The 13,235-nt window shown below is 64.7% G+C and overlaps 4 protein-coding genes across 4 annotated transcripts in view; 1 reads left to right on the top strand and 3 right to left on the bottom strand.

Moving 5' to 3' along the window:
• Positions 1-1,015: 1,015 nt before the first annotated feature.
• AMSG_11037 (uncharacterized protein) lies at positions 1,016-3,028 on the bottom strand (the record flags this gene model as incomplete). The annotated part of the gene is made up of 1 exon (XM_013897559.1): positions 1,016-3,028. The coding sequence occupies one exon, from the start codon at positions 3,026-3,028 to the stop codon at positions 1,016-1,018; it is 2,013 nt and encodes a 670-aa protein (XP_013753013.1).
• A 324-nt stretch (positions 3,029-3,352) lies between these two features.
• AMSG_11038 (uncharacterized protein) lies at positions 3,353-4,156 on the bottom strand (the record flags this gene model as incomplete). Its single annotated transcript, XM_013897560.1, has 2 exons — positions 3,353-3,915; positions 4,051-4,156. 2 exons carry the CDS (start codon positions 4,154-4,156, stop codon positions 3,353-3,355), a joined length of 669 nt encoding a protein of 222 aa, XP_013753014.1.
• Positions 4,157-4,379: 223 nt separating this feature from the next.
• Positions 4,380-11,802, top strand: AMSG_12411 (uncharacterized protein; the record flags this gene model as incomplete). The annotated part of the gene is made up of 2 exons (XM_013897579.1): positions 4,380-5,501; positions 6,049-11,802. 2 exons carry the CDS (start codon positions 4,380-4,382, stop codon positions 11,800-11,802), a joined length of 6,876 nt encoding a protein of 2,291 aa, XP_013753033.1.
• Positions 11,791-13,235, bottom strand: part of AMSG_11041 (uncharacterized protein) — a 1,971-nt gene continuing 526 nt past the window's right edge. Inside the window, exon 2 of the mRNA XM_013897561.1 lies at positions 11,791-13,163. Within this exon, the coding sequence (XP_013753015.1) occupies positions 11,828-13,163 (1,336 nt within the window). The 3' untranslated portion in view covers positions 11,791-11,827. The remainder of the gene's footprint in view (positions 13,164-13,235) is intronic.

The raw sequence follows: 13,235 nt of genomic DNA on the forward strand, positions 1-13,235 counted from the left end.
GGGAGGGGGGGGGGGAGTCCTCTCAAGCCGGGGGCTCGCACGGGCGGCTCGCACGGGCGGCTCGCATGGCGGGACACGACAGATGGGTACGGTACGACGGTTTCGGCTCATCGCAGCCTACAATGTTTACCACTGCACTCCTGCCAGAGTCATCGACACAGGAAGAGGCGGCGGCGGCGGGAGCGACTCGGACGCGGTTGACGACGAGTCGGAGGAGGTCGTCGGCGATGAGACCGTCGAGTTGGACGCGAGCCGGGAAGTGGCAGGGGAGGTTGGCGAGATTGGCGAGGTCGGCGAGCCTTCGCCGGTCAGCTCGCGAATGCGCAGTTCGGCAGGAATTGCAAGCGTGAGCTGCGGGAAGCCCCCAGCCGTCGGCGATGCTGAGAACGAGCTCGCCACAGACGGCGACCGCGGACTGGCAGTCATCGCTGTCGCCGACGGCGGAAGCGCACACTGGATGGCTTCCATCGTGTCGAGAAAGGCGAGTCCAGAGCCCTCAAAGTACGTCTCCATGTCATCGATCATCGGTTGCCGCACAGGCTCCGCGGGTGTCGCGCTCACGCCAGCCGCCACGGTCGCCTCCTCAACTCCAGACGACGACTCGATGGCGTCAATGTCCACCACAGAAAAGTCCACATCCGACGACTTGCGCACAGCACTTGGCGTCGCCATCCACAGTGCCGGCCGCTTCTTCCGCTGGGTGGCACGCCGGATCTCGTACCCGATGCCGCCCACGACGACAGCAACCAAGGACAGCAGCGCCGCAATGATGCACGCGTCGCGGAAGCCCGACGGCTTGCCGCTCGCGGCTGACCACACCACCACAACCGCGCAGCCGCTGCCGGCGGCCGCCATCGCGTTGTGGCGCGGCCGGACGTACGGCCGGTGACGCCGGACAGCGTCGTGGATGGAGAGCATGACAAGCACAAGCCCCACCACAAACGCCTTGGTCTGCGCCGACCGCACCACACACACACCCAGCACCACAGCAAGCTGCTTGCCGAGTATCACGCCGTCATACCAAGGGATACCCGCCTTGAACTTGGCGGTGAGAAAGGCCAGCCGCCGGCGGCGGAGCGCAACCAGGACCGTCGCTAGCCCCGCGGGAACGCCGGCGCTGTACACCACGGCCGCCACCATCACCAGCGGCAGCATCTGATACCACTCGTCGGTGTAGCATCGCTGCTGCGGGTTGGTCGTCATCACCGCCACCCGCTGCTGACATAGGTGCAGTCGACATACTGCAGCGCGCCGTAGACGAGCGGCAGATACAAAGTATCAGCGTCTGGGCATACCCGCGCGCCGCGCCGCGCATCACCCGCGAAGTCACCCCGCCGCGCGCAGTCTTGGCTGCTCCGCGCCGCTGCACTCTGGTCACTACCGCTGTCGCGACCAAGTACGGCAGCACAAACAAGAGCGGCAGCGCCATCGTCATACCAAACTTGAACATCCACGCATCATGCGCGCCGAGCCCGCATCCGGGTGCCGCGAGATCAAGGTTGACATTGGCCAGCGAGACCGCGTCCAACACGGCCCGCGCTACAGGGTGCCACTCCAGCTGGAGCGTGCCGATGAGGCCTACCACCTGTGCTGTGTTGATCGCGATGCCCGCTGCTGCAGTCATCGCGTGCGCGTCGCGGGAGTTGAGCCACACGCTGCCTACCGCATAACCAAAAACCGCCAGCACCATGCTGGTCGCCACCAACCCACTCGCCGCGCTGCACGACCGGCATACTCCACCGATGAGGTAATATCCGCTCGCACACGCGCCACACAGTGGCCCAGTGTACCCCCGTCTACACCCGTTGCCTTCAGAACATGCGCCTGCGAGCGGGCATGCCACAAATGACAACGGCGCATCGCCACTGGGGGCAAAGCCAGGTGCGGCGACCGGGGCAGCGTCTCCGCCGGTGCACTCTGCGCCGAGTGGACACGCCATGCAGCGCAACTCGAGCAGGTCTTCGGTTCGCGCTGCCCAGTAGCCCCGCAAGCAAGAGCAGTTGGTGATGCTTGCCGACCGGGCCGGCGAGGTCGAGAAGTTCGGGCAAGCGGTGCAGCGAGCGGCACCATTGCTCGCCGAGTAAGTCCCGGCATCACACGGCGAGCACTCTGCTGCGCCCTGCATCGCAACCTCGCCATCGGCACAGACTGGCGCCGGGACACACTGGACCGCCGGCGGCATCACATTCCACGCACCGTCGATACATGTCACTGTCGCGGGACCGACAAGCACCGTCCCGTCCTCGCATCGAACCGCAAGCGCGTCGCCAGCCGGCGCGCTGGTGGTGCCGGTGACCGGCGAGCGTGCAATGCTACCGCGCGGCAGAGCCGGATACTCTGGACACACGTGGTAGTAGCCGACCTCAAAGGTGACGGGCGCGGTGGCCAATTGATGGCTGCGATTGGTGTCGGGAGCTAGAAGCTCGAGCCGCACGACGAGCCAGCCGCCAAACTGCGGCGCGTCGACCGCGGCCTGGACGAGCTTGTCGATATCGACCACAAACGGGTTCATGTTTGTGGTGGCTGGCCAGCTGACCATCGGGCCTATCCGCGGCACCGCGTCAAGGCCACCAGTTGCGGTCCATGGCGCTGTGTTGAGTGGCCCGCCGACGCCGAGATGATCGTAGGCGTACGCCCGAACCGTCCACAGTGCCGATGACGACGACTCGCCATCCACCAGTTGCGGTAGTGTGATCCGAGTTGACATCGAGTCCACTTGCAGCCTGCCGAGTGCCGGGAGCGCCAAGCTGCGCAGATCGAGTCGAAGCGCCACAAGCTCGTCAGCCATGGCCACATAGCCTGTCACCGCCGTCGAGTTCCCGTTCATTGAACTCATCTTTCGGGCGTCGACCTCGAGATTGAGCGAGCCCGAGACCGAGAGCAGAACGGCAGCATGACTGGTAGTTATGAGCAGTGCCAACGCCAGCGCCATGAGTTTCAGAGCCATGCTGGCCTTGCGTGGCGAGCCAGACCGAGAGGTGAGGTTGCGGAGAGCGAGTTGAGGAACAACTCGGAAATTTTTTGTCATTCTTCCGCCGCACGCGTCGGTCTCTGCTGGCCGGTAACGAGTTGCGAGCGATGACGGAGAGCGAGATGAGGACAAGCTGATGTATGAGAGTGGCTCGAGAACTCCCGTAGCACCAGTCGTTGCGTGAGGCACAGACTTTGTGGCTTGTGCGAGGTGATCCGGGTTAAACTCCGGGTTGAATGCAGGGAGGAGGTCGAGGCCAAACGGTCGGCACGTGCGTGGAGTGGAATGGTATGTGGCTCAACCCCCGCACTTGGCACTAAGCCTTGTTGCTGGGGCCGCAAACTTGGCGAGTGTGCTTGGGAAAACAAGGATTTACCCCGACTACGCGTCCCAAGTGACCTGGATCGATGACGGCGAGAGGATATGGGCCTGGGAGGAGCAGACCGGGTCCTCCTGCTTGGCCTGCCAAGTGGGCGTGACGCGGTTGTTGGCGACCTCGACCTCGATGTTGGTCCAGGTCACCTTGCCGTCGGCCGGGAGACCCGAGCACGACGACTGGTGCTCGACGACAAAGTAGCTGAGCGGGTACTTGACGCCCTGCGCCGGGACCTTGGTCGTCACCGACTGGCCCTTGGCCTCGCAGGCGATGTACATCTCATACTCATCGGTCGACGGCAGGTAGGTGATCGAGGCGTAGATGGCATCGCCAGGCACAACCTTGAACGCCTGCGACTGGTGCCAGCCGGCATGCGGGCCGCTCCACACAAACCATCCGTTGAAGCACGTGTAATGCAGATCACCGTCGCCAAAGGCCAGAATCGGCTGCACAAGGTACGTGTTGTCCGCGTTCTCCACGCTGATCCAGAACCCTGGCGCGCGCGACGCAAACTTGTCACTCGGGTACGCGGGCACCGTCCAGTTGGCCGCAAGGAAGGTAATCGAATCTGTCCCGTACACGCCACCACACACACACGCCCCTCAGTGCAGCTGTAAGTAGCGCCCCCCCCTCCCCCCCCATCCCTCTCCGATCAGGATCAGGTGCCACCGCCGATCACCATTACCCGAAAAAGGCCACTTACCGTCAGCGCTGTACTCTGCGTACGAGAGCCACGACGAGGCCGGGTCCTGGGCAGCAGTCGCAACCGCAAGGGCGACAAGCACCACACACACAAGCACTGTGTTCATATCAAGGCAAGCCGTGACAAGTGTACCCTCCCCTCCCCTTCCCCTTCCCCCCCCCCCTCGTTCACCACCTCCACCATGATCGATCACCACCCCCCTGATCGATCACCGCAACCTTACTGCTGATCGATCACCACCCCACCCACCCCCTCCTTGCCCCATGGCCTCCACCAACCTCCCCGACTTCCACTCTCCGCAATGGCAGTGGTGGTCAAGCTACCGGGCCATGTTTGGTGGAGAGGCTTGGCGGGTCCTGTCTGCAGCGCGGGCAGAGCCTGTGGTACCACTGGCTACCCACGTCGGCATGAAGCTCAAGCTGGCCTCGCTCACCTCGCCGCTTGTCGGCGGACCTTTGGCGGTCCATGTCACCCACTGTGTGGTGCCGTCTGCCGGCGGAATGGCGTCATGGATGCGAGCACATGCTGAGCGACTTGCTCTCTCTCGAGCATCGGCCAAAGACGGCGAGTGCAACCGCCCGCACTCGCTCCTCGCCCTTTGCGGCATGCTCGCAGACTCGGCCACATCAGTTCGTCTCGTCATGGATCCGCTCGACTCGCGTGCTGTACTCCGCATTGTCGCTGTCGAGCCCAATGTGGATGCCCCCAGCTGGGCTCGCTGGATCCAGGTCGGCGTCCACCCGGGCGAAGCCAAGGTCGGCTACGAAATGCGCACGCCGCAGTTTGACGCCGGCTCCACCCTCGACCTGGTCTCGGATCGCGACGCGGTGACCTCGTGGATAGCTGCGCAGCGATCAGTATGCCAGGTGACTTCCGCCATTCGCTCTGCGCTGGGATTTCTCGTCCCGTCGCTTGCGCCAAAGACGTCGGCGTTAGACGAGCTGGCCTCGTTCGCTGCCCGCGACGCCGACGGAGACCAGCTGCACATCCGGGTCGGCGCGCAGGGCAAGGTCTCACTCTCGCCATCATGGGCGTCATCTTTTGCCACCTCGCATCTGGCAACCGTCACCGCTGACGTCGCTGCCGCCGTTGTCCGGGGCGACGGCTCTTTCGAGGCCGGTCTCGCATCCGAGTCGGCCTTCACCGCCGCCCGCGCCTACCTCTACCTCTGCACCACCCTCCCCGACACGCGCAGGCTCGAGCTCGTCGCCGACGCCGAGCTTGCTCGCATTGACCCAGTCCGCGACGCCCAGAGCTCGCTCGCCCTTGCCGCCCGCGCCGCGGCCCGCCTCGAGATCCTCTCCGGCGTCCATCTCTCCCTCGCTGGCCACTCATCCGGCACTGTCGCTGCATCGCTCTCGTGGCACGCGCCGCTCACAACCGGACCTATCTCATCCCTCTCACTCACCCTCGGCGTCATGACTTCCATCGTCTCTGCCGCTGACAATCTCGTCAGTTGGGGCGGTCTCACCCTCGAGGCTTAGCCCGGCCGAGTCCTGCGCGAGCCAACAACAAAATGGCCAACCACCGACCACCGCCCCCCCCCCAGCTACCCACACACAACACACACACATTGCACCACTTCACGTCGCTGCATCCATGGCCAGCTCCACGCCTGCCTTCCACCGGGTAGCAGCGGAGCACCTCTCGGCGAGTCTGCAACGGCTTGCATCTGGCCCACCTCGTGCGGTGCTCTCTCGGCTCCTCCGGCTCTCGCCGCTGCCAGCCGAGGGCAAGCTCCTCTCGCCACGGAGCGCATGGTGCTTGGTGGCTGTGGGCAACGTAGCTGCTTCATCTTCGCCGCAAAATGCGTCTTTGCTTCTTCCTCATGTCACGCAACATCTTCATGCCCTTCATGCCTTTCTCAAGGCAGACTCGCTCAAGCCGTCGATGTCATCGCTTGTCGCTTTCTCGCCCTCATCGCCCTCATCGCCCTCGACCACGCCTCGCCTCGCTCATCGTCTGCATCCATCAACATCGTTTGAGAGTGAGGCTCAGAGCGGGTTCGGGAGCAACGCCAACGGCCACGGCTCGCATCAGCTCCCGCTCTTGCTGCGGGCAAAGGGCCGGGCGACCAACTCGACGGCGGCAGAGGAGTTTTTTGCAGAGCTCACCACTGCGCTCCTCGCCGCCGTCGCCGTCCACGATGTGGAGCACAAGGCGGTGTTTGGTCCACTGGTGGCGCTCGTTGAGGCCTTTGACGTCTCCCGCCCACTTCACGCCCGGATGCTTGCAGCTATGCTCGCCGCCATGGCCTCGGCGCCGTCCCACGCCTGCACCGTCTGCCTCGTCCCGCTCTCGACGGAGCTCCTTTCGTTTGTAGCGAACCTCTTCTGTTCGCTGGGCGACAGCCTCCCGCTTCCGGTCCTCGGCTCGCTCCGTTCATCCCTCCTCCAGCTGGCCAACACCCTCATCCTGACCTCGCCGAACCTGCAGAGTACGCCCGAGACGGCGGCGCTGTACTCGGCGGCGCTGGCAATGGTGGGCTCGGCCAAGAGTTCCCGGGTCGCCCATCCGGCTGCGGTCACGCTCCTTGCCACCATTGGTTGCGCCCAGCCGGCCAAGACCCGTGCCGTTTTTGACACCCTCGTTGACGTCCTTGACGAGCCGGTTGAGCCGAGTGCGCTCTCGATGGCACAGACACTGGCGGTCCTTGACGCCGTGCTGGCCGGACTCGCACGCCTCACCGCTGTCTCGCGCACCCTCCGCCGCGGCTTTGTCGCCCAGCTCCAGGACGTCCTCTTCTCGCGCTGGTTCATGGCTGCGCTCTCGTTCTCGACTCCGCACAAGGGCGACGAGGCGTTGCGCAAGCGGGTTACTGCTGCGCTTGCCAATGGCCTCCTCGACACCCACGGTGCGCTGCCCGACTCGGCAGTCGCGCTCCTCTCAGCGTTTGTCCTCGAGCTCGCGTCGCGCGTGACCGAACTCATGGCAGCGGCGACGGCGCCGCGACCCACAGGCACGCCTGCCTCGGACACCTCGCTCTCGACCTCGCTTGGCACGTTCTTCATCGCCCTCCTCGGCGACGTCGCAGTCCGGTTTGGTGTGCCGTCGGTCTCCAAGGTTGTTCTCAACCACTATGTGTCCTCGCTTGACACGGCGGACGACGACTCGACCTTTGCCGGGCCGATTGTGGCGGCGCTCACCACTATGGCACTCGCAGCCGCCCGCGCCGACTCGTCGTCGTCGGTCCTCACCGAAATTCTCTCCCTCTTCTCGCGACTTGCACAGCGCGCAGCGCCTCGGCTTGCGCGCGCCTTTCCGTCGGCACTCTACTTGCATGTCATGGACGCTTTTGTCGCGCTCGGCAACGGCCTCGATTCGGCGTACATGCGCGCCGACCTCGGTGCCCGCCTCGTCCAGATCTTTGTTCTCCTCGCCCGCCAGTCGCTCTCGGGCCTCACGGCCACCGACTCGGCGTCGGTGCCTAACAACCTGACCCAGTCGCAGCTCCGCGCCGCGGCTGCTCCGCTCACTCACCTCCTTCCACCGATTGTGGCGCTTCTCTCGTCAACAACCCCGGACGACATCCTCTTCCCGCGCATCACCACCGCCAAGATCTACCACTCGCTCTGGGCGTACTGCGTCCTGTTCCAGATGCCCGAGGAGGGCGTGTGGCCGGCACCGGTCTTCGAGTCAGTCGTCAAGCTTGCCAGCCGTATGCCTGTGCTCATCGCTCCGGCGCTCACCCACTCGTTCTCCGAGTTTGTGGCCGAGCTCAACGACGCCATCCTCCCGTTTCTCCCGCGTGATGCGCCGACGACCCTCACCATGGCGCTCGCTGCCGCCCTCCCGTCGGTGGCGCGGACCACACTCACCGCGCTCGGCACTGTCCGGGCCTTTTACCTGTACGCGGTGTACAAACTCGAGTCGCTCCGCTCGGCCTCGCTCTTCATCATGCCGTCGTTTGTCTACCTCGAGGACTCGGAGCTCGCCACGTCTGGCCCGCTCCACGACGCACTCAAGGCCCTCCCGCATGTACTGCTCGCCGACTTTTTGGCGGTGCTTGCGCTGCCGCCGGCGGTGCACAGCTCGCTGATGGCCCAGCCCAAGTGCCCAGCTCCGGCGTCGGGCCTGTGCGGATGCAAGGCAAGGATTGAGGAGGAGCATGCGATTTTTTTGGCTGCGTTCATGGCGCACCAGTACAAGGACATCCGCCACGTTGCTGCCGACATTCTCCTTGCCCTTGTCCGTGGCTCGACTGCGCTGCTCACCTCAGTCCGCGCTCTCCGGTTCCTCATGGACTTGCTCGAGGTACTCGCAGCCTCGGTCAACGTGGGCGTCTCGCCTGCGTCGGAGATCCCGGTCACACTCCGGCCCGAGGAGCTTGCTCTCCGCCTCCCCAACCTCGACCACTCGGTCACACTCCCGCTCGACCTTGCCGCCCGCGCCGCTGTTCTCGGCAACGTTGCCTCGGTTGCCTCGGCCTGGCTCTCTGCCGGCATGCAAGCTGCACCGGCGCAGGTTCAGGCAGTCATCTCGGGCATGCTCCGTGACTTTAACCGACTTGCTGGCCCGGCGCTCCCTCACCTCGACGGCCTCATTTTGCGGGTAGGCTCGCTCACGGACCCAGTGCTCGACTCGTTGGTGACGCCCAAGGCCAGCGCCGAGCACGCACGCCTCGCTGCAACCTCGCATCGGCAGCAGACAACATTTGGTTCACAGCTTGTGCGCGAGTCGTACCACACCGGGCTGGTTGTCGGCATGGTGTCGTCTGGCGTTGATGTCGTGAGCCATTTGCTGGCAGCAGTCGACGCCGCGCTCGCTGTCCCTGGACCGGTCCCGGGGCGGCCGGCCTGGTCCCACGACATTGCCTCGCTCACCTACACGCTTGCAGCGTATGTGGTGCGAGCATGCAGCTCGGGTGAGCCGGTTTCATCGTCGGTCCTCGACGCGCTCACTCTGCTTCCGGTCAAGGCCTTTACGCGGGCCTCGCTAGAGGTTGGCGTCTCGGCGTGGGCGTGGGTAGTCGGGTCAGAGCCAGCACTGGACGCGCTCCTCCTTGCGCGCCTGGTCGAGCTGTGGGACTGGAGCCAGACGAGCCGTCTTGGCCTCTTTGCACCCGATCCCGAGGCTGCTGATTCAGTCGCCGATGCCGGCCCGCACAAGACCTGGCTCGTCTACCTCCACGAGCGGCTGACGGGCTCAGTAGCGTCTGCGGCTGCCGTGGCGGCGCTCCTGCACACGCTTGTCACTCACGCACTCCACGACCCGCTCGGTCTCTCGGTTCACCCGTCGGCGCTCCCAGCGCGGCTCGCGCTCTTGGACCTCGGGCTCAAGCTCGCGTCCGGTGCGGCGATTCGCCGGCCGGCAGCTGGCGCGCCGTCGCTGGCGCTCACCGGCGCGTCGGGCTCGGGTGAGCTGAGCGCGGGCTCTGGCGAATGCGAGTCGCAGGCGTCGGGCCCTGCCGCAGCTGGACAAGTTGGCGAAGTCGGCGAGTGGAGCGGTGCGGGTGTGGCGATGTCGTCGCTCGGCGAGACCGGGTACGTCGAGTCGCCGCGGCCGGGGCCGACGCTCGATGTTCTTGGCTCGCTTATTCTCCGCGACGTGGTGTACAACGGGCTTCTCACCTGGTTTGTCTCGCACTCGGCCTGGTTCCGCGGCGATGATGAGGGCAACCACGAGGCGCTCGCGCAGCTCATCGAATTTGCGCGCGCGCTGCAGTCCGACGGTGACGTGCTCACCCAGCTGGTGAGTGCTCTGGAGGAGATGCAGGGCGGCGAGGATGCAACGACGAGCGCAAGCGTGGTTAGCGAGTTTGACGCCGCAGACGCTGCGCCGCTTGTCGACTGCCTCCCGCTGCTGTACTCGCTGCAGGACCGGCGGCACCTTGCGCTTGTGCTACTCGCGTCGGAAATTGAGCGGTTGGCGACGTGGACCAACCCGCTGCACATGCCTGGGCGTGCGGTTGCGGGCGCAAACGAGTTCCCCATCCCATCGCCGGCGGACGCACCCAAACTGTGGAAGGAGCTGGTGGAGGTGGCGTGGACGACGCTGCCGCGGCTGGCTGTCCAGTTGACAAAGCGGTTCCCGGCTGCGCTCATCCGGCGGCAGGTGGAGGCGCTGGTGCGGGCCAATGCTGCTGCGCTCATCGATGTGCCCGAGGCCATTCCGCTGTTGGTGACCGAGGCGAGCGTGCGAGCGAACGCGCCGGCGCTCCGGCTCCTTGTCTCGTGGGCGCCGTGCGAGGCGGCGACGGCGGTGGCGCTTCTCTCGTGGAAGTCTGTACCGCCGCACAACCTCGTGGTTCAGTACGCGCTGCGTGTTCTCCGCGGCCTGCCTGTGCGCGACGTCATCTTCTTCATCCCGCAGCTTGTACAGGCACTCCGCGCTGATCCGCACGGGTACATTGCGCAGTTTCTGGCGGCGTCTGCGGCCAAGTCGTCGATTGTGGCACACCAGCTGCTGTGGAACATGAAGACGTATCAGGAGAAGAACGACGATGGCGAGTTCCTTGACGGCCTCCTCGGCCCGCTCTGCACCCGCCTGGAGGAGACCATCCTGGGCAACTTTACGGCGGAGCAGGAGCAGTTCTACCATGACGAGTGGTCGTTCTTTGAGGCGGTGACCCAGATCTCGGGCGTCCTTGTCCCGCTCAAGTCGAAGCCCGAAGAGCAGCGGCAGAAGCTTTACGACGAGCTGGACAAGATTGTGGTGGGCGAGGGCCAGAAGCTGTACCTTCCATCGGACGTGACACAGCTGGTTCGCGGCGTCAAGTACCGGTCGGGAGTGTGCCTCAAGTCTGCGGAGAAGGTGCCGATTCTCATCACGTTTGCGGTGGAGGAGTCGGACGAGCTCTTCAACGAGGGCCACGAGTCCGAGTCCGAGTCGGACGATGACGACGTCGGCGACGTTGGTGGGCAGGGGTGGGGCGAGAGCTCGTCTCAGGCCTCTGCGAGCGATCGCGGTGAGAGTCTGGCGCTGAGCGGGGCAGGTGGTACGGCGGGAGGCGCACCGTCGCTCCGCTGGCAGGGCTGCATCTTCAAAGTCGGTGACGATGTGCGGCAGGACATGCTCGCGCTTCAAGTCATCAAGCTCTTTGACGCGCAGTTTAAGCGGATTGGGCTCCCGGTCTACCTCTACCCGTACAACGTGGTGGCGACCGGGCCCGGATCTGGCGTCATCGAGGTGGTGGCCAACGCCAAGTCGCGCGACGAGCTCGGGCGAGCCAACGACATGCCGCTCAAGGAGTACTTTATCTCACGGTACGGGCCGGAGGACTCTGCCGACTTTGCGGCGGCGCGACACGAGTTTATCGCGTCGACGGCCGGGTACTCGGTGGCGTGCTACCTGCTCCGGCTTGTTGATCGCCACTCGGGCAACATCATGCTCCTGGGCTCGGGTCAGATGGTTCACATCGACTTTGGCTTTATTGGTGGGCTCTCGTCACCCGGCGGCGATCTCGGCTTTGAGCGCGCGCCGTTCAAGATGACCAACGAGATGGCGGAGCTGATGGGCGGGAAGAACTCTGAGCACTTTGCACTCTTCCGCGAGCTGGTTGTCAAGGCATACCTGGCGGTGCGCCCGTTGGCGCCGACGGTGGTGGCGCTCTTTGAGCTCCTCTCCGAGACTGGGCTCCTCTGCTTCAAGCCGGGCCTCCTCCCTCTCCTCCTCGACCGGTTCAAGCCGCATCTGAGCGAGGCGCAGGCCGCGGCGTATGCGTCCAAGCTGGTGGACGACTCGTTCGACATCACCACGTATCTCTACGACAAGCTGCAGAACATCCAGAACGGGATTGCGTTCTACAAGTAAAACGAGCGGCGTTTACCCGGTGGCATCAAAACCACTTGGTGAGATCAAAGGCGGCGTAGGTGTTGCAGCAGGCAGCACGCCAGGTGGCGCCGTTGCCGTTGCCCCAAGCCACGTACGAGGTGAGCGAGGCAAGGTCGTTGGTGGCCGAGACGATGTTGGAGCCGGTCGGGGTCGGCTGCGGCATGGGCGGGCAGTGATACGGGTCGCCGGCAGGCTCCTGCTTGGACTTTGCGGCGACGATGGCGGTGATGTTGAGAGCCTGGTCCATGCCAACGAGGACGCCATCCTCGGCGTAGTTGACAAAGCCGTCGCGAATGAGCAGGTAGCGGAGCTCCGAGTTGGACATGCGCGACTGCGACCACGAGTAGTACTTGCGGGTCTCGGGCGCGTATGCGGCGTTGGTCCGGTAAACAGCGTCGGTCATGGGAAAGCCGTACTGAACGGTCTTGCCCTCGTACTCGATGGTGGCGGCGGCCTCGACAGGCGAGTCGGCATGGAAGATGTACGAGTCGATGTCGTTGGTCTCGATGACCACGCCGGCGCGATCGGGCTGCGACATGATGCCAAAGTTGAAGCCGACGGTGTTGTGCTCGTCGTTCCAAAGTGTGAGCGCCGAGTCAAGATGCTTCGACTTTTCCATGATGTAGCGGAGGCGGAGGACCCAGGCCATGCCCTTGAACGAGATGGCCTCGCCCTCCTCGAGGTTGGCCTCGTGGACCGAGATGCCTTCGGCCGAGACACCGGCGAGGGCACCGTAGAAGCCGATAAAGCCAAAGGTGGCATGGGCCACACCGCCGTCGTTGGGCTTGAACACCGTGACGACCTTACCGGTGTTGGCGCCGGTCGACGATGCCCAGTCGAGGTTGCGGGCCGAGAACACGTTCCCGCCCTGAGTCCGGTTGCCCCAGATGCCAAACATGGAGCAGCCGAACGACTTGTAGTTGGCGTCAACAAGGGCTTGGAGGCCAGCGGCAATGCGGCGGGCACGGGCGGGATCCATGCCGTCGGCGATGAGGATGACGTCGAGCATGGTCATGACGTCCATGGTGCGGGCAGCAGCCAGGTCGGAGCCGAAAATCTCCTTCTCCAGCACATACCGGAGATCAGTGATGGTGCCAGGAAAGTTGGCCAGGGTGATGATGGTCTTGACGTCACGGAGTGCGCTGGGGTTGGCAGCGCCGATGCCGGCCAGTTCCTGGGCGTAGATGTCGGGCGTGGCCTTGCCGAGGAAGGCATCGTACTGCCAGACGCAGAACTCGCGGACAGCCGCCTGGACCACGGCGTTCTTGGAGACCAGATTGTGGAGGAAGAGCGAGGCCAGGTCAAGCACTTTCTGGCCCACGAGGGCGCCGTAGTCGTAGCTGCGAGGAGGAGGGGGGGGGGGGTCCCCTTTTTTTTTTTTTTTTGCTTTCTTTTTTTGGTTGGGTGGTGGC

Source organism: Thecamonas trahens, assembly GCF_000142905.1.
Source record: "Thecamonas trahens ATCC 50062 unplaced genomic scaffold supercont1.68, whole genome shotgun sequence".
Classification (NCBI taxonomy): domain Eukaryota; order Apusomonadida; family Apusomonadidae; genus Thecamonas; species Thecamonas trahens.